The sequence below is a fragment of the Hemitrygon akajei genome, chromosome 5 (assembly GCF_048418815.1).
Source record: "Hemitrygon akajei chromosome 5, sHemAka1.3, whole genome shotgun sequence".
Classification (NCBI taxonomy): domain Eukaryota; kingdom Metazoa; phylum Chordata; class Chondrichthyes; order Myliobatiformes; family Dasyatidae; genus Hemitrygon; species Hemitrygon akajei.
Genome location: NC_133128.1, coordinates 39,863,299 through 39,884,048, shown reverse-complemented (window position 1 = coordinate 39,884,048; position 20,750 = coordinate 39,863,299). Strand labels below are relative to the sequence as shown.

Here is a 20,750-nt window from a genome sequence, read left to right as displayed (position 1 = left end):
GGTTTAAGGTGCTTGGAAGTAAGTACAGAGGAGATGTCGGGGGTAAGTTTTTTAAGGAGAGTGGTGAGTGTGTGGAATGGGCTGCCAGCGACAGTGGTGGAGGTGGATATGATAGGGTCTTTTAAGAGACTCCTGGATAGGTACATGGAGCTCAGAAAAATAGAGGGCTGTGGGTAACCCTAAGTAATTTCTAAGGTAAGGACATGTTTGGCACAGCTTTGTGGGCCAAAGGGCCTGTATTGTGCTGTAGGTTTTCTATGTTTCTATGTCTCTAAAACTACACCCTTAAGACTGAGTAAAGAAAGCACATGAGGTGCAGGTTAGCTATAGTAGATGGGAAATCGAACACTACAGAATGAGATCAGGTCCTTTAGTCCTCAGTGCCAATCCAAACTAATCCCACCTTCCTGCACATCGTCAGTAAGTAATAGCTTACATTTAAAAGATTAATATATATAGTTATAAATTTGTATATATAGAAATAAAATAAATCTGTATTTCAGATATAAATAAAGTCAAGAAGAAAAGTGCTCAGCAGGTCGGGCAGCATCCGTTGAAAGGAGCAGTCAACGTTTCGGGCTGAGACCCTTCGTCAGGACTCAGGCGAAGGGTCACGGCCTGAAACGTTGACTGCTCCTTTCAACGGATGCTGCCCGACCTGCTGAGTTCATCCAGCTTGTTTGTACGTGTTATTTGACGACAGCATCTGCAGTGTGCTTTGTGTTTAAGAAAAGTGCTGTAGCCTTGACTGTCAAGCGAAATTAAAAACAGTTGATTCTAAGGAACTGATTTATCAGATTTAATCGGGTATAACACCACTGACATATTGTGAAATTTGTTGTTTTGCAACAGCAGTACATTGATTGAAATATGTAATAATAATAACTATAAATTACAATATGAAGTATTAAAAATAAATTAAAGTAGTGCAAACAGAGAGTATGTGTCTTCAGGCTCCTGTACCACCTACTTGATGGTAGTAATTAGAAGAGTGCATGTCCTGTGTGATGGGAGTCCTTAATGATGGGTGCTGCCTTTTTGAGGCTGCCTTTGAAGCTGTCCTGGATGCTGTGGAGGCTAATTCCAATGCTGGAGCTGGCTAGGTTTACAACTTTCTGCAACTTTACCCAATCCTGTGCAGTGGCCCCTCTATATCAGATGATGATGCCACCAGTTAGAATGCTCTCCATGGTACATCTGTAGAAATTTGCAAGCGTCTTTGGTGACATACCAATTTTCCCCAATGTCCTAATGAAAGATAACCACTGTTGTGCCTTCTTTGTAATTGCCTCAATTGTTGGGCCCATCTTAGATCCTTAGAGATGTTGACACTCAGGAACTTGAATCCCCTCACCTTTTCCAATTCTGATCCCTTGGCGTGTGTTCATCGACATCTTCCTGAAATCCACAATCAATTCATTCGTCTTACTGACATTGAGTGCAAAGTTGTTGCTGCAACACCACTCACTCCTGTGTTATGCCCTCGGCCCCCTCCTTTGTGAGAATCGCAAAAGCCCTAGTCAAGGGGGGGGGTCAACTGACCCAAGAGGGGGAGAGACGTGCTGAATAGACACAGGAAAATGGGAGAGAGAGAGAGAGACGTGCGGAAGACCACGTTCTCCCGAGAAGCAGAATAAAGGCGATATTGACTATTGTCTCATGAAGACCACGTGAAAAGCCCTCGGGCAAAGTGGGCTGGTTGAGAGAGAGATCGCGTCACCTGCAACCTGATTGACACCTGCGATCCCGTGAAGAAGTATAAAGGAGGGTCTGAGGGGGGGGACAACCCTCAGTCGCACCAAGGAGACACCAAGGAAGCACGATACCGATTCCCGTGGGAGCGGGAAGCCATTTTGAAGGAAGCCACATGCGCTAGATTCCAAATTTTGAATCTGTGGCTAGGACCAACGGAAGACTGCTTTTAACTAACAACGGGAAAGCCTGCTCCCCTGATTCCAAGGATTTGCTCTGTAAAGACAACGGGCAAGTGTTTATCCTTTCTAAACCATCTCTCTCTCTCTACAACGTGAAAACCCCAGCGGTTCCCAAAAGGGAAAAGCCTGCAAACTTCTGAGTGACTCTTTATATTTCAATTGGACTCAGTATTACCCCCTAGACAACTATAGAGCTTATTTCTGATTGATTATTATTACACCGGTGTTTTAGATTGAGTTTTGACGATGTATGTGATCTGAATGTTTTGTATTAACCATACGTTTGTGCCCCTTTTTGAATAAAACGTTTGAAAATAGTAGCATCCGACTCAGCTGATCCTGCAATCTTTGCTGGTAAGTTACCTGGTTACGAGGTTACGTAACAAGTGGGGTTCTCGTCCCGGATTTGAAACCAAAGGGGAGGGTCAGTGAATCGGGCTGTAAGTCCAAACTTAAATCTGGTTACGCAGGTAGCCAGACAGGAATCCAGCAAAGATGGATGTGGATGAATTTACGAGAAACCCGACGGTAGAGGTGCTAGGGAAGGCTACAAAATCATACTTGGTAAATTTGGCGCAGGCGTTAGACCTCACAGCGGTGAAGCCAGCAATGAAAAAGCAGGAAGTGCGAAGGGTCATACAACAGTATTACGTTGGGAAGAAGGTGTTTGCAGCTGAGGATTTGGAAAATATCCCCGAAAAGAGATTAGCGAGTGGGACAGATCAGGCAGAGTTGGAGAAAGCAAGGTTGGACCATGAGCTTAAAGTAAAGCAGCTAGAAGCAGCTGAAAAGGCTGCGGAACGAGCTGAAAAGGCTGAGGAAAGAGAGCATGTGTTCAAACTAAAGGAATTAGAGATGAAACGGGATCATGAGCTCCAGTTAAAGCAGCTGGAAGTAGCCGAGAAAGAGAAACAAAGGAGCCATGAATTGGAGCTGGACAGGCGAAAGCAAGAGCGAAGAGCTCAAGGGCAAGAGAGAGAGGAGGGGTTTGATGTTAGTCGGGCGTTGAGGTTGGTCCCCCCGTTCGAGGAGACGGATGTTGATAGTTATTTCTTGCTTTTTGAGAAGGTGGCAGTGAATCAGAAGTGGCCCAGAGAGCAGTGGGTGGCGTTGTTACAAAGTGTGTTACGAGGGAAAGCACAGCGGGTATATGCTGCGCTGCCCCCAGAAAGGGAAGGGAATTATGATCAAGTAAAGGAGGCCATTCTCCGAGGTTACGAGTTAGTACCTGAGGCGTATAGACAAAGGTTCCGAAATTTAAGGAAAGGGTGGAATCAAACGTATACCGAGCTAGCCCACGAGAAGGGTGTGCTCTTGGATCGCTGGTGCACCGCGGAAAAGGTGGCCGAGAATTATGGGCGTCTCAGGGAGTTAGTTTTGATTGAGGAATTTAAAGGTTGCGTTCCAGAAGAGATCCGAATGTATTTAAATGAGAGGACGAATCAGTCCATCTCAGAGATGGCTAGGTTCGCAGATGAATATGCCCTAACCCACAAGCCAAAGTTTTCCTCGCCAAAAAGTTACCCGAGAGACCGTCGGAACGGCTGGGAAAGCCCGCCAGCTGAGGTGGAGATCCCGCCGGGAGCTAGCAGAAAAAGTGAGGATAACAGACAGGAAACCTGGAGACCCCCTGGTTTAACCTGCTTTAATTGTGGGAAGGTGGGTCATATCGCATCAAAATGCTTTGCTCCGAGAAAGAGGGAGAGCGCAGCGATCCCTATCGGGCGTGCAGTGGTAATCAGGAAATCGACAAGAGGGCCCCAGGTAGAGGGAATACAGGAGGGGCGGGAGACATTTAGTTCCGAAGGAACCGTGTCTTTGAAGGAAGGGGACCCCCCCCCCCCATCCCCATACGAATTTGGAGAGACACGGGGGCGGAGCTATCATTAATTAGCCATAACATATTACCCTTCGGACCTCCAACGGGCGAGGTAGCCCTGAGAGGCCTAGGGAACTGGATCGAAGTAGTGCCTTTGCATAGGGTCCTTCTCGATTGCGAGTTGGTGTCGGGACCTGTGGAACTAGGAGTCCTGCCAGAGTTACCGGGGGAGGGCGTGGACCTCCTTTTGGGTAATGACCTTGCAGGTGGGAAGATGGGAACCGCATGCGCGGACACTCACAGCCTGTCGAGAGCGGCGGCTGGGACAGTGCGCAGTTTGAAATTGGCCCAGATGTTTTTACCGACCCTATATCACGAGGGTTCCGAGGGTGGTAAAACAGAAAGTAGTAAAGTGAAAGGGGGTAAGGGCGAGGAGATAGCCCTCCCCTTAGTGAAGAGAAAGGTCCTAGAGGTAGGAAATAAAGATGAGAAACAGATAAAGCTGTTAAAAGGTCCAGAGTTGGACATGATTGATCTGTCTGGTTTGGCAGAATTGTTTGGAGAAGTTGAGAGTTCTAAAGGTGTTCCCGATGGTCCCGAGAGTGAAATGAGGGCAATCTTAGAGAGGAAGGGTATCCTTGCTGTGGAGAAGTCAGCTGAAATGGCCGAGGAGGTTGTTTCAGCTCGCAGGGTTGCACCTTCCCCAACGGGGGGCTGCCTAGAGAGTAACTGGAAGGATCGGGGGACGTTAGAATTTGAAAAAGGTACGGGTGTTGAAAGCCTGGAAGAGGCCAATGTCCCGTTTGAGTGTGTCCAAGATGGGGATGCACGTGGTGCTGAACCTAGTCACGGAGCTCAGGAAAAAGCTGAGGTATTTGACTCAGCTGGACGAGACGGCTGTCCTTTTGGATCAGATAGGCTTGGTTCGGGGAAGAAGGGGTTAACCTTGGGGAGTGCGAGTCCCCAGAGGGTTGTGCTGAGGGGAGTGTTCAGAGTTAATGTGGAGTTTATGAATGGGGAGATAACTGTTGTTGTGGGGGAGAACGGTAAATCTGTAGTTCCCAACTCGAAGGGAAAAAGGTTAAAGACTAAAATGATGCCTACACACCGATTACGGGTTGATTTGGAATGTAAAGGTGCCTCACACGCTATTGTTATTCAAGAAAGCGCTGCGAGGAAGCCGAAATTTAAATGCGGCCAGGGGGAAAGGTTCGCCCTGAAACACATCAGCCTGTATGGTCTTGGCAGAAGGGCTAACTACCTGGGTGGACGCGGAGTTAAGAGACTATCCCTTGTGGGAAGGAAAGGCGGGAGAGTACCTTGCCAAATTACTCGCAGTCCCCATGGGGGGACTCACCGGGAAAAGGCGATGGGTAATAGAAATGCCCTTTGTAAATCACAATGCCGGTTGTACGGGTTCACGCCAAAGCCTGTGAATAATAAAGACCACCCCTTTGGAGACCTGCCGGTGAAATACCACGACCGAAACAATTAGTATTTGTATAAACTTTTGTAGATGCACCTAAGCTAAGATCACACCTCCTTAGTTATGTTGCTGAAGAAAGCAAATGAATAAGGTGGTTATTGAGCTGAAGTTTGATGCTACCAGACTTTAGTACGGCACGTGAGGTTAAGGTATTAAAGAAAGGGGCACTGTACTTGTTACCTGTTTAGATACTGACTTGAATGTATAACGGTAGTACTCTGTGAAGAGAAAAGCTTGTGTAGTATGTAGATTCAAAAAAAAAGTCCTGTACCAACCTGTTTTTAACCGCTGGTAAAAAACCTGCTATGGGGGGAGGTGTTATGCCCTCGGCCCCCTCCTTTGTGAGAATCGCAAGAGCCCTAGTCAAGGGGGGGTCAACTGACCCAAGAGGGGAAGAGACGTGCTGAATAGACACAGGAAAATGGGAGAGAGAGAGAGAGACATGCGGAAGACCACGTTCTCCCGAGAAGCAGAATAAAGGCGATATTGACTATTGTCTCATGAAGACCACGTGAAAAGCCCTCGGGCAAAGTGGGCTGGTTGAGAGAGAGATCGCATCACCTGCAACCTGATTGACACCTGCGATCCCGTGAAGAAGTATAAAGGAGGGTCTGAGGGGGGGACAACCCTCAGACGCACCAAGGAGACACCAAGGAAGCACGATACTGATTCCCGTGGGAGCGGGAAGCCATTTTGAAGGAAGCCACATGCGTTAGATTCCAAATTTTGAATCTGTGGCTAGGACCAACGGAAGACTGCTTTTAACTAACAACGGGGAAGCCTGCTCCCCTGATTCCAAGGATTTGCTCTGTAAAGACAACGGGCAAGTGTTTATCCTTTCTAAACCATCTCTCTCTCTCTACAACGTGAAAACCCCAGCGGTTCCCAAAAGGGAAAAGCCTGCAAACTTCTGAGTGACTCTTTATATTTCAATTGGACTCAGTATTACCCCCTAGACAACTATAGAGCTTATTTCTGATTGATTATTATTACACCGGTGTTTTAGATTGAGTTTTGACGATGTATGTGATCTGAATGTTTTGTATTAACCATACGTTTGTGCCCCTTTTTGAATAAAACGTTTGAAAATAGTAGCATCCGACTCAGCTGATCCCGCTATCTTTGCTGGTAAGTTACCTGGTTACGAGGTTACGTAACACCTGTACGCCTCCTTGTCACCCTCGGAAATTCTGCCAAAAGTACTTGTGTCGTTGGCAGATTTATAGATGGTGTTTGTGCTGTGCCTAGCTACATGTCCATAAGACATAGGAGCAGAATTAGGACATTCAGCCCATTGAGTCTGCTCTGCTATTCCATTATAGCTGATCCCGGATCCCACTCAACCCCATACACTTGCCTTTTTGCCATATCCTTTGATGCTCTGACCAATCAGGAAACGTTCAACTTCCACCTTAAATGTACCCAAGTACTTGGTCTTCACTGCAGTCTGTGGCGGAGTATTCCATAGGTTTACCACTCTCTGGCTAAAAAAAAATCTCCTTACCTCTGTTCTAAAAGGTCACCCTTCAAGTTTGAGGCTGTGCCCTCTAGTTTTGGATACTCACATCAGAGGAAACATCCTTTCCACATCCATCCTATCTAGTCCTTTCAACATCCAGTAGGTTTCAGTGAGATCCCCCCACATTCTTCCAAATTCAACTGAGTACAGGCCCAAAGTGGCTTGACTAGTGTCTTATAAAGGCTCAACATTATCTCCTTGCGTTTATATTCTATTCTCCTTGAAATAAATGCCAACATTGTGTTTGCCTTCTTTACCGCAGACTCAACCTGTAAAGTAACCTTCTAGGAATCTTGCACAAGGACTCCTAAGTCCCTCTTTACCTCTGAAGTTTGAGCCTTCTCCCCATTTAGCTAATAGTCTGCACTATTGTTCCTTTTACTAAAATGCATTATCATACGTTTCCCAACACTGCATTCCATCTGCCACATTTTTCCCCATTCTTCCAATTTGTCTAAGTCTTGCTGCAATTGCATTGCTTCCTCGGCCCTATCTACCCCTCCACCTATCATTGTATCCTCCGCAAACTTTGCCACAAAGCCATCAATTCCATTATCTAAATCATTGACAAACACCACTAGTCACTGGCAGCCAACCAGAAAAGGCCCCTTTTATTTCCGCTCACTGCCTCCTGCCCGTCAGCCATTCCTCTATCCATGGCAGTATCTTTCCTGTAGCACCATAGGATTTTATCTTGCTAAGCAGCCTCATGTGTGGTCCTTTATCATATGCCTTCTGAAAATCCAAGTAAATGACATCCATGAAGAACTGCAGCAGATACGTCAGGCAAGATTTCCCTTTGCAGAAACCGTGCTGACTTTGACTTAATTTATCATCAGTCTCTAAGTACCCTGAAACCTCATCCTTAATGATAGACTGCAACACCTTCCCAACCACTGATTTTAAGCTAACTGGCCTATGATTTCCTTGCTTTTGCCTTCCTCTCTTCTTAAAGAGTCATGGGTGTAGAGATAGAGCAGTGAGCTAAGCATGTATCCTTGAGGTGCACTAGTGTTGATTGCCAGCGAAGAGGAAATGTTTTTTCTGATCCACACAGACTGTGGTCTCCTGGTGAGTAAGTCGAGGATCCAGTTGCAGAGGGAAGTACAGAAGCCCAGGTTTTGGAACTTGTTGATTAGAATTGAGGGTATGATTGTGTTAAATGCTGAGCTGCAGTCAATAAACAGCAGCCTGACATAGGTATTGATATTGTCCAGATGATCCAAGTCTGAATGGAGAGCCAGTGAGATTGCATCTGCAGTAGACCTATTGTAGCGATAGGCAAATTGCAGCAGGTTCAGGTCCTTGCTTAGATAGGTGTTGATTCTTGTCATGACCAACCTTTCACAGCACTTCATCACAGCAGTTGTGAGTACACTTAGCAGTAGTCATTAAGACAGCTCATCCTGCTCTTCTTGGGCACTGGATGATTGTTGCCCTTTTGAAGCAGGTAGAAGCCTCTGTCTGCAGCAGTGAAAGATTGAAGGTGTCCTTGAACACTCCTGTCAGTTGGTCGGCACCAGGTTTTCAGAGCTCTACCAGGTACACCATCAGGCCTGATGCTTTGCAAGGCTTCACCCTCTTGAAAGGTGTTTTGAATTTGGCAGAGATCATGGATCACTGAATATTGCAGGGATTCATGCAGATGTAGTTTTATTCTCCTTTTCAATGTATGCATAAAAGATGAGCTCATATGGAAATGAAGCATTACAGCTATTCATGATGTTCGGTTTTGCTTTGTAGAAAGTAATGGCCTGCAAAGCCTATCGGAGCTGACGCGCATCCGATTCCATCTCTAACCTCAATTGGAATTAATTTTTCACCCTTAAGATAACCTTCTGTAGGTCATACCTGGACTTCCTGTATAGATCTTGATCACCAGTCTTGAATGCCACAGATCTAGCCCTCAGCAGAAAAAGGATTGACAGTAGTAATAGAACTGAAAGATAGCAAATCCAATGGTCCCAGCAACCTACGGTTTTAAATGGGATAGAAAAAACACAGCTTGTCATCATCCAAGATTACATATATTTTAGAATGATTGAACAACTGATTGTAAGGAGGCAAATTAAAAGTGGAAAAAGAACATGGAAATCAGAGGCCAGAAAGCCTGACATCATAATCAAGGGGAAATGCTTAGATCTATTTTAAAGAAGTGGTATCAAGACATTTAGTAAATAACAATAATCCAACTGGGAAGAGTTATATAGATTTATGAAAGGGAAATCAAGATTGACAAGCAACACACACAAAATGCTGGTGGAACGCAGCAGGCCAGGCAGCATCTATAGGAAGAAGCACAGTCAAAGTTTTGGGCTGAGACCCTTTGTCAGGACTAACTGAAAGAAGAGATAGTAAGAGATTTGAAAGTGGGAGGGGGTGGGGGAGATCCAAAATGATAGGAGAAAACAGGAGGGGGAGGGATGAAGCTGAGAGCTGGAAAGTTGATTGGCAAAAGGGATACAGAGCTGGAGAAGGGAAAGGATCATGGGACAGGAGGCCTAGGGAGAAAGAAAAGAGGAGGATAGCACCAGAGGGAGGTGGTGAACAGGCAAGGAGTGATTGTGAAAGGGACAGAGAGAGAAGGGGGGGGAATAATGAATGAATGAATAAATAAATAAGGGATAGGGTAAGAAGGGGAGGAGGAGCATTAACAGAAGTTAGAGAAATCAGTGTTCATGCCATAAGGTTGGAGGCTACCCAGACAGAATATAAGGTGTTGTTTCTCCAACCTGAGTGTGGCTTCATCTTGACAGTAGAGGAGGCCATGGATAGACATATCAGAATGGGAATGCGACATGGAATTAAAATGTGTGGCCACTGGGAGATCCTGCTTTCTCTGGCGGACAGAGCGTAGGTGTTCAGCGAAACGGTCTCCCAGTCTGCGTCGGGTGTGCTCGAGAGCAGAGTTGATGGTGGAGGAAGGGAAGCCCCTTTGTTTAAAAAAGGAAGACATCTCCTTTCGTCCTAGAATGAGAAGGCTCATCTTGAGAGCAGATGCAGCAGAGACGGAGGAATTGCGAGAAGGGGATGGCATTTTTGCAAGAGACAGGGTGGGAAGAGGAATAGTCCAGGTAGCTGACAAGATTGACAAATCTGTTTTGGGAATTTTAACAAGCAGAATAGATAAAGATGAGCTAGTTGATATGTATTTGATATTTCAGAAAATATTTGAATATCATGTATAAAGTGATACACGTTGTTGAACAAAATAAGAACATTGCGATATTTGGGTATTATATTTAAATAAACAGATTTCTTTAATGAAACAGATATCTGGGTTGAAAGGCTATGACTTGTTGGGTACAACAGGGATTAGTGCTGAAGCCCCAGCTAATCGCAATTAATAGTACAGTGCAGGGTGGCATAATCAGTGTGACAAGATTGCAGGAAGGCTTAAGGCTGATTTATACTTCTGTGTGGGCTCTATGCCGTAGCCTACACAAGTGGCCTACGCCATTATGAGCTTTTATACTTGTGCGTTGGTGTGTCTCTGTCACTCTGCAATTCACCACCAAAATGCTAGTTGGCAGTGGGGTTTCTATGCCACTGTGAGTTTCTTCGTGTATTTCAAACAATGGTGACTGAAACTGAGCACATCATGTTGGAGTTGGAGCTAATAGATGTTGAACAAGAGTTACTTTTATTGAAATTACTGCAACGCAGAAAAGACAGAAGATGACGGAGGAGATGGTGTGTACGACCATTGAACGGATTGAGGCAGAAGGAGGGTGAATTTTCTGTGCTTGTCCAGCCACTGAGAGACATGGACGAGGAAATGCATTTAAAATATTTTCGGATGTCACCGTACATACGGTGTAGATTCGATGCAGAAGTATAAATTGGCCTTAAAGGAGGATACGGGTAGGTTAAATGAATGATCAAAGACCCTATAGATTGAATATTATGCGCACAAATACGAAGACATCCACATAGGTTGAAATAATAAGAATGTGAAGGATTTCATAAATGATGACTGATTACAAAGCGCGAGAAATTCTGTAGGTGCTGGAAATCCAAAGCAAGACACACAAGGTGTTGGAGGAACACAGCAGGTCAGGCACCATTCATGGAAATGAACACATATTTGATGTTTCAGGCTGAAGCCCTTCTTCAGACCCTCTTTCAGATTACAAGATGTTACTGTTTGGAATTATCTGGGTGTAATTTTGTGTAATTCCCTGGAAGTTAATATGCAAGTATACAAAGCAACTTGGAAGGAAAAAATGGTCTGTAATTTAAGAGGGTCTGATGAAAATGGAATATTGAGAGGAAATCTTCACAAGGCAGGGAATGCAGCAAAAGTTCACCAGGTTGATTTTATAACAAACTTTCTGTGTGGAGCAATATAGATTATGCCATTGATGATACCATTTATGCATACAGCAGAATAGATTCAGGAACGAAGTTTCCCTTAGCTAGTGTCTTAAAATATATGGTTGTCAATCAGGACAGCAGGAAAAGATATTGAGAGTAATAAATCTTTAGAATTGTTAAGAGGACTCTGGAGGGTAAGTTAGAAATCAATTGGTAATTAGGCATCTAGGGATGTGGGATTAGTGTAGAAAAGTGATGCTGAAGGATCAACTATGAACTTATTGAATGGCAGAACAGCTGTGTGAAACTGTATGGCCTACTCCTGCATATATTTATTTTATACATCAAACTGAGCATGGTAAGTTTAAAGGGTGGATGAGAACCATGGCCCTTGCAAGTTTGATGGAAGCATGAAACCAGGCCTTTGGTGTGTTAATAATAGCAAGGGAATTTGGACTTCTGTGTATTAGAGGGTGTGTGAGAACCAGGGTTCCAGGGATGACTGAAATCAGCACCCAGTGAACCAGATGTAGAAGCTCAGCAGACCAGGCAGCATCTGTGGAAAAAAACAGTCAATGTTTTGGGCCAAGACCCTTCATCTGGATTTTTGAAGGGCCTTATTCTGAAATATTAACTGTTCACTTTTTGCCATAGATGCTGCCTGTCCTGCTGCATTCCTCCAGCATCTTGTGTATGTTGCTTTGGATTTCCACATCTGTTTGCATATCTAGAATCATTGGGATTTCTGAACAATCAGATATCATATTATTGGTGTCACTTAGCCATAATTTGCTGCTGTCTACAGTTAATAGAATTTCTGAAAATTACACAGAAAACACTCTTCCAAGCATTCCATTTCTCAATACCAACCTTTTCTCCTCCTTTCAGGTCAGTCTCTTTTTCAAGCTGTTTTAGTTGTTGAGTGTACTTGAGAGTAAGAGCGAGAGAGATTATAGGACTTTAAGGGAACCAAGAGACATTGGTTTCTACAAGACAATGGCACCAAGGTAAAAGGCCAATCGCATTGAAAGATGGAACAAGCATCATGGCCAAGCATCCTATTTCTACTTCTATTTATGTTCTTACTGTTCTGCATGCAAGTCAAGTCCTTGTCAACTATGTGAGAGTAAAATCATAGAACTGCAGAGGTTCAAAATCTGAAATAAAAATAGGAAATTCTCAAAATATGCAGCAGATCTGTGGAGGAAAAACAGTAAAATAGCATATTTTCTAGTCATATATTTTCTTACTATGGAAACTAATCACATGGCTATTTTGAAGGAATTGTAGTAAAATGGAAATGGTAAAATAAATTTGTAAAAAGATTTGGTTTGTAGACTGAGGATGATCTAAATTATCAGCAAAGAAATATTTGACTAGCATGGGGAGTCATTTTCTAAATTATTGCATGTAAAACTTATCACATGATACAATATCCTGATAATTTTTAAAGATAGGTGTTAGCAAGTTGACATCTTCAAAGTATGGAAAATAAATAAACAGCATCTCAATACAACTTCAGTGAAGAAAGCCATTTGTTCAAGAAAACAACCATCTCTTCATCTTTGTTCAATATTGAGGCTGTGGAGGCCTGTGACTTTGGTATTACCGGGGAGTTGGGAAGGTCTTTATGCAGTTAAGCCCCTCCTCTACTTAATGAACAATAGTTATGTTGAAACAGGGGTTTCCTATTCACAGTTTGGAGTATAAAAATGTTATGTAGGTAATGGATTGACATCAGTTTTCTTCTTTTTAATTTTCCTCATTTTAATTTTTGCTCATTTTCAAATTTAGCAGTGGCTATTGCGTAAAATTTTATCTCCCTCCTCCAAATGTGACCTAAAATTTTAAGTCTGTTGTTTTTATTGAGCTAATTTAATCTGGTTTTAACTAGATGTCTTACATTTGAATTAAAATATTCCCCTTTTGCTGCTTCCATATTGGAGTGAATTTTCATTGGACTGTGGAATGCACTAGTGACATCTAGTGGCAAGTAAGCATTTTTAACATGTCATATATTGGATTTTCAAATATTTAAATTTATGATCAATGTATCTGCAAGATTTGGTCTGTGTGTTGATTCTGAATTGTTATATTTTATGAATTATTAGGAATTTGTGTTTGAATTGTAGGCACGACAGTTAGCTTCACTTCTAATGGATGCAGAGAGAAAAAATGAAGAACTTGATGGAGTGTTGAAGACTCAGCTGCTGGAATCTGACCGTGCCAAGGCTGATATTGAAGAGCTTTATCAACACAATTGTAAACTACAAGTAGTTGCTGAAGAGCATGAGTCATTAAAAATTACTTCTAAAAATCTTTCTCAAACGTAGGTTTTGCATTTGTTTGTTTTGTTTATGATATATTTTCCAACTGCTTTTAAGACAGTCGTATCATTGGCATGTGAGTAAACGTTTTTCTTGAATGTTGTAGCTACATTTGTTTTGTTCTATCAGGTGGAAATTGTGCAGTTACCTGTAAGAAAAAAGAATAAGAATACCGTACTGTGCAAAAGTCTTGGGCTCCATAGCTATATATATGTCCCTAAGACTTTTGCACAGTGCTGTATTCTCCCAGATAATGAGAATCAGGTTTAACTTTTTGTCTGTCTCCTTGCTTCGTTTTCCAAAATATTATTAATGTATACATTGGATGTCAAGCAACAGAAGGGAACTTAAGGAAATGAAAAGAACAAGAGCAAGAAAATTATCTGTTGGAACATGCTTAATTTACCAAATGATCTCATAGAAGTATAGCATTCCAGAGGAGGTTAATTGTATCTATACAACTTTATTCATAGTCTCTATATTTTGATCAAAATAGCTGGCTAAATTTTTGATCCATAACTTGTATCTTCTAGACTTGATAATGTTGAAAGGCAATTTAAAGAACTTCAAAGTGAACATAACTCATTAAGCAAACAATGTGAATTATTCAAAAAGCAAATTGACTCTCTTAAGCAACAGAATGATAGGTAAGCCCATCTTATGATATCGGTTTAGATATGTTTTTCATAAATCCTAATGTTTTTCAAGTTACTATTGGGCAGAAAAGCAGTGATATATCTTGTCTTCTCCATTTTGAATCATAGGTACATCGCTCTGTTGGCAGAGTTGGAAGAACAGAAAAATGATTTGTGCATTCAGTTACAGAAGAAGGATAATAAATTATTAGGTTTGATTTGTATTTCATCATGTACCTTTGGTTTAAAATTATTCAAAAACCTTTAACACTTAATATGAATGCTTGTAAAATTGCTGAAGTTTTCCCTACATCTATTTTTGTCACCTCTTGTACCTTACTTGTGACTTTTGAGAAATTGTTCCTATTATGGGCTTGGAGTGGGTGTCTCCAGCTGTATAACATGTAAGTAGAATTATTGGGTATGTTTTGTGTCTTTAAATTCCCCAAATAGGTTGAAAGTGTTATGATTTTAACAAAAACCTCTTCCCTGTACTGTCAAGAAATCTTTAGAAATGCATCATTCTCATTAACTTCACTTGGAATTTCTAAGTTATTAGCAGGGTAGTGTTGTTGATGCCAATTCTTTGCCAAAATGCCTACTTCTATACATGCACTTTTCTGCTTGCCTTTCTAAAATCCCAGTGCAGTGCTCTTAAGAACATGCGGAGCACAATAGGAAAAATTGACCAAAGCTGTACCCTGAATTTTTTGAATTGGACACTCTTTGGTGTGCATTTTATTTTTTTAAGTTAAATAAATTATAGCAAGTCTATCAGAGTACATTGATTTTATTTTTGTAAACTCTTGTGGGTGACATGGAATAGCACTTCAAGATATTAAATATGTTTTATGCTTTCGGTAATCAATCCACTTTACTGTGCTGTTTTGCATTTTAGGTGACCTTTTGAGAAGACTGATAGTACAGGCACAGCATTATTGTTGGAAGCCAATGTCAGATGCCATGCAGCATGTTTGTTAGTTGCTGTGTGACTTTTCTATTCTTAGCTGGAATGACTGTTCATAAGTAATAAGTAGTAGGTCTGGCCACATTTGGCTGGAGGTCTTGCACAGTGATCTTTCATTAAAAGCAGGCTTCAAAGTAAAAAATAAGCTCCTTGGGACAGAGATGACAAGAGACTTCTTTACCCAGTTGATAATGAAAGTTTAAATTCTCCACTTGTAGACTTTGGAAGCTCATTTGCGGGACACTTTCAAGACATGGATCAATAGATTTATGAATATTTAGGAATTTGGAATATAGGGTTAATGAAGAAAAGTAAAGCCATGATTTAAAAATAAATCAGTCTTGATCTCATTGAATAGTGGAGTAGGCACCAGATACTGTAAATCATTTCCTGTTTCTCTTATGTTCACATAGTTTTTGTGAAGTTCTATTATATTTAGATGGGCAGGGATCAAAGTCAGTCATGTATTAGGAAGATAACCTCCTGTAAGACACAAATGTTACTTCTCATTCGGTTTCACATTTACTGCTTGTCCTACCAAGACTTGTGTCCAACCTAAAGTTAGTTTTCTTTGCATCTCATGCATACAAATTCTTGAAACATGTATGCATCATCAAGAACTTAGATGTGTAACATATAGTCATACCAATATATTTAGTGCAATGTCATCTGTGAGTTAATTGTAATGTATGTACCTCTAGATCTTGTAACATCTTAATAAGATTATCTCCTTGTACTGAAAATGATACATCAAGGATAAATTCCTATTCTTGAAAAGATATTTTTGATTGAATACAAGAGCCAAAAGCAGCTTTTAGTTAGTTTTTAATAACTTCAGTAAATAATTTGTTTACTTGTTAGGACAACTTTTGTTCTGTAGCAACTCCTTAGACTATTCTTATGCATCTGTTCATTGAATTTAATTCTCAACAAGAGGAATTACTAGAACATACAATATATTGGCATCTGTATAACTGGCCAGCTCTTGTCATCAAAGCTACAAATTCACTGTTTAAGATGTTTTGACTTCTAGCTGACAGTAATTGGAATGATAGTTCAAGAGAAATTGGTTGAGGAGATAAACTGAATTAAAGAACCTGGGTGTAAATTATTAGTGCCTTTAAGTTAAGGAACGGATTAACAAATTGCTTAGAAATGAGGAATTAAATGAGAAATGCAGAACTACACGTGATTGCTGTAGTTTAAATGATAGATGGATATTTCAATCATTTCCATTGTTTCACCAAGCCATCCTGATGGACTAGGAAGTTGTAAGGTAATTTTCTGGACTTGTGAAATTGAAAATATTCCTGTAACATTGAAAAGTGGCACGGAGCACACAAAGTATCAAATACAAAATGACACGCTTAGTTACAATGCGCTTATCCTTCTTTCTGTGTGTTGCTTAAAAATTTTTTTTGTAATGACTTACAGATTTAGAACAAAGGTTCCAGTCACAACTTGAGAAAACAAAAACAACGGAAAAGGCGAAAGAAGACTTAGAAGAAGCTATTGGTATACTCCAAAAGGATCTTAGCAAGACTGAGTTAGCAAGGAAAGAGCTCAGCATTAAAGTAAATATTTTTCTTATTATTTAATGATATTTTTTCCCTCGGAAAACAGTAGAAGTGTGTGCTGGCATCTGTAAACACTATGATGTGCAAAATATTACTTCCCTTTCTAGAATATCTGTTAAATAGCTATGTCTCAGACAGAGAGCAAACTCTTATAAAAGCTACATTTCAGATTAGATGAGAGATCAGTGACTAAATCAAGAATATCTAGAGTAATCCTAATGCTTGAAATAAAGATCTAATTGGAGCAACTGTGACTGCGTAAACAGAGTTTAAAAAAATTGCTCAGACCATATAGACAGATTTAACAGAAGATGAAGAAAATTTGCTATATATTGTTTTGAAGACTGCTCTGTTGCAGTCTTTTCTTTCTGAAAAATATTTATTTAAAACTGACATGTATACATCAATAGAATTAGGTAAAGATTGACTCAATATTTTCAATTCTCTCATTAAAATCTTCTGCCTAATGTATATATTTGAACTGTTTCTTCATAGTTGTCATCCTTCGAAGTCCAGAAATCCCAGCTTGAGGCACGATTACAGCAAAAAGAAGCCCTTGTTCAAGCTCAACAGGAGGAACTCAGCAAACATTCTCAGATGATAGCAATGATTCATAGTCTTAGTAGCAGTAAGCTACAATCAAACACTGTAAACCTCAGTTTGTAGCCTTGCTTATTTTTGTCATTTTAATGTGGAAAGAAATAGGAAATGTCTCAATTGTTAGCTTCAAGTTTCTGCAGTTGGTTGATTAGATATTCATTCTGTGGGATTAAAGCTACAAATCATTTTAACTAGAATTCATAACCATTAAATATAAAGTATTTAAAATCTGTTTGCTTTGGGTGCAAGTATTTGATGTTGCTTGAAACTAGACTGCTTTGGGTACCATTACATGCAAGAATATCGGCTATAATTTTGACGTAGTGATTCAAACCAGATTTTTGTTTAACTGTATTACCAGTCTTGGTCTGTAATACAATACAATGCATAACCAAAACTTTTAGTAGAATGTATATTGAGAGGGTGTCACTTAGAATTTAGGCAATAGTTATTTCAAATTTGAACAACCCTATACCTAATGATAGAGTAGAATTCTGCCATTATATTAATACTAAATATAATTGTCTTTCAGTAGAGTCCTACTAAATTCAAATTTAAACTCACCAGTATTATTATACTAAATACTTGGAAACAATTGACCTTATACACTCCTATCACTTGTTCAAATCTTATGCACATTTGTAAAGGAATTTTGATACTCTTCTGAAACTGCAATGTTTATGCATATTCTCATTTTCAGTTAGCATGCACAACCAAACTTAATTGTACATCTTTTCTTCCTTTGTCTATTGACAGAATAAACTCTTTAAATACTAATAAGTTTAAGCTGAGTGTTAAAATTGTTTAGACAATATATAATTACATAAACATTTTTTTGTACGGTGTATCAATGTTTTTGATAAAATTACTACTAATTCAGAATAAATAGCAAATGGATTGTACATATTTCTGCTCTTGATAGTCCTCTTAAAACATTGGCCAGAGACCACATTGTTCAATCATAACTGGAAGATGCACTTGGAGGAGTGATAGATGTTATCAGTTGGGAGATTGAAGGCATATGCGTCAAGTGCATCAGTGGGTTTTTAAACTTCATTTTTGATGGAAGCATGTACAAGGAAGGTTTCTTTGCAGCAATTTCAACTCCATTATTTAAAGGGCTGATCATACAGCATCATTCAACTGTCCGTGAAAGAAAAAGGGAAGAAAGGATGTAAACAAGCATAGATGACAAATAAAGCCATGCCCAAATTCTTTGATACTCCTTAATGTGTTGCTGGGCACAGTGGGGAACTGGAAAACCATTTTTGTGGGATGCAATCTGCAACAGGAGCAAAGGTGACCTGCCTACGTGTGACTTAAGAGATGCCACACAAAGGTATAGTACCATACTCCTGGGCGTGGTGCCAGAAACAATTTGACTAATTTATTCATGTCACAAAAAATTGAATAGGGATTCACATTCTGTGTGTATCTTAAGATCAGTGCAGCTCAGGAGGCACTTAATCTTATGGAGTCCATGCTAGCTTCCTGTAGATGAATCTATTCTCTCCCATATACTCATTCTTGTGTATCCTTATCAAATTCCTTCTCAGTCTTACTCCACGGATACCAACACCAACTTCTCTAGCTGAATCTTGTATCTGAAACTGTCATCCCTCTTTCTGTATACATCCTCTCTAAGACTTCCTAAAGTATGGTGGCTAGAATTGGATAAAATATTCTAGTTATGGCTTAAAGCATGTTTATTAATAAACAATTAACCTTCCTAATTTTGTACTATTTATTTGTAAACTTTGTTAATAATTCCCTCAACATGTCTTAAAACTTTCAAAGATTTATACATCCCAGGTCCCTCTGTTCATAAAGAGTCTTTGAAACTATATTGTCTATTCCCATTTTATTGAAGCTCCTGCTTCTCTCTAATAGGTTCCATCTGCCTTTTGGTTATACAGTTCCTCATTTTAGAATCCAGTGGTGGTGTCAATATTTACCACAGCTACCAAGCCAAGTATCACCTGCAAATTTTGAAATCTTGTCACTTATGCTCATGTTCCAAGTTATTGATATATATACAAAAATGTAGTCTAATTTACCTTTTGTCTTGCAGATAAGCCTTTGGATAGTTCCCCTGACATGCGCTATGATCAATACCCTCACTAATTCTCTGTTTCCCACGATCCACTCAGGAATACCCAGGCAGAGTTAGTGTGGGTCCACCTCTATCTCTTGCAATGCCATGGGCTTCACTCTGCAACATCACTGCAACCTGCCTCACATGGTGCAGAGGAGTTACTACCTTATGGTTCTATATGATAATTTAATCATACAAGCCCTCCACTACACATTACTATTCAATAACCATTGTTATCTAGTTATCATAGGCAAGATTCAGTTAACCCATGGGCCCAACAATAAACTAAATTCCATGTAAAATATTTTTGTACAGTTAAAAGATTGTACACTGATTAGCAGTTTAAAAAGCAGAACAAATGCAGCATGATGTTTGAAAGGAATTTTAGGCAAGTTGGAGCCAACTTCTCAGTTTAGGCTCTTGCCTTTTGATCATGAAATGAAATTTTGTACAAATATTGTATGAAATAAAATCAATGACCATGAAGTACATTTATTTGTCAATTCTGTGGTATTATTGGCTTGGCTCTTTCCAAAGTTCTTGATTTTGAACCCAACCAATTGATCAAATTGTAATTGTGAGAATTAATGTTTTCCCAGATATGCTGCCTCTAGACCAACAAAATAATAAATATGTAATTTCTCTCACTTGTAATTTAACCACACTTTGTCCTGCTGAGTAATTCGAACCACTGACATGAATGTTTTTAGTAGATCAAAACATTTCTATATTGTTTACAACTTTAAAAAACACAATAGTCTATTAAAAAACAAGTTTAATATTTAAAAATTTTTGGAAAAAATTACACAAAGTGATAAAATAAAAGATTATATCAGTTTTGGAAAAAATTCATTTCTGTATAATATTAATCTGCTTTATTTATACTATTCATATATTCATTTTATCCTGATGATTGATTAAAGCTTGTTGCCACTCTGTTTCAAGTCTTAATATTTCTTAAGTCCTTGAGAATTTTCTGGTATTCATGTGTGTTGCCCCTGACCAGAGTTTATCTAATATATTTTGTTTTCAATTCTTTGCATCCAGCATACCTTAGTCACAATATTAACTAAATGATCATTTTGTGACAAAAGTATGTTTTTTATTGTTAAAATCTATATTCATCAGGCTGAGCACAAACTATTGGGTTATTAGGAAAATAGTAGAATACCTGGAACATGGTTCTTTATACAGTAATTGTGTCTCAAATATAATGTCTATCATCTATTTTGAAATTAGATCCTCCTCAGCCTGTTTAGATGACTTAGATAAACTTTTAAGTGATGCATCTTTTCCATGTCATATCAGGCAGATACTCCAGTTGAATTGATCCGTTTTTGCTGTGAATGGGATTCAGAGGCAAATATAGGAGACAAAATAGGTGCAAGAGTGCACCTCAAACATAAATAAATAGATCCAATCTAAAACATTTTTGTTCAAGCCTTGATGGCATTGTAATTATATTTATCATCTT

At 39.9% G+C, this 20,750-nt stretch overlaps 1 protein-coding gene across 2 annotated transcripts in view; it reads left to right on the top strand.

Annotated features, from left to right (window-relative positions):
- Positions 1 to 19,765, top strand: part of cip2a (cellular inhibitor of PP2A) — a 95,089-nt gene extending 75,324 nt beyond the window's left edge. For both annotated transcript variants that reach the window (XM_073045295.1, XM_073045296.1), the window contains exons 18-22: positions 13,208 to 13,404; positions 13,936 to 14,049; positions 14,167 to 14,249; positions 16,439 to 16,578; positions 17,077 to 19,765. In XM_073045295.1, the coding sequence (XP_072901396.1) occupies positions 13,208 to 13,404; positions 13,936 to 14,049; positions 14,167 to 14,249; positions 16,439 to 16,578; positions 17,077 to 17,247 (705 nt within the window). In that variant the 3' untranslated portion in view covers positions 17,248 to 19,765. The remainder of the gene's footprint in view (positions 1 to 13,207; positions 13,405 to 13,935; positions 14,050 to 14,166; positions 14,250 to 16,438; positions 16,579 to 17,076) is intronic.
- Positions 19,766 to 20,750: the final 985 nt, after the last annotated feature.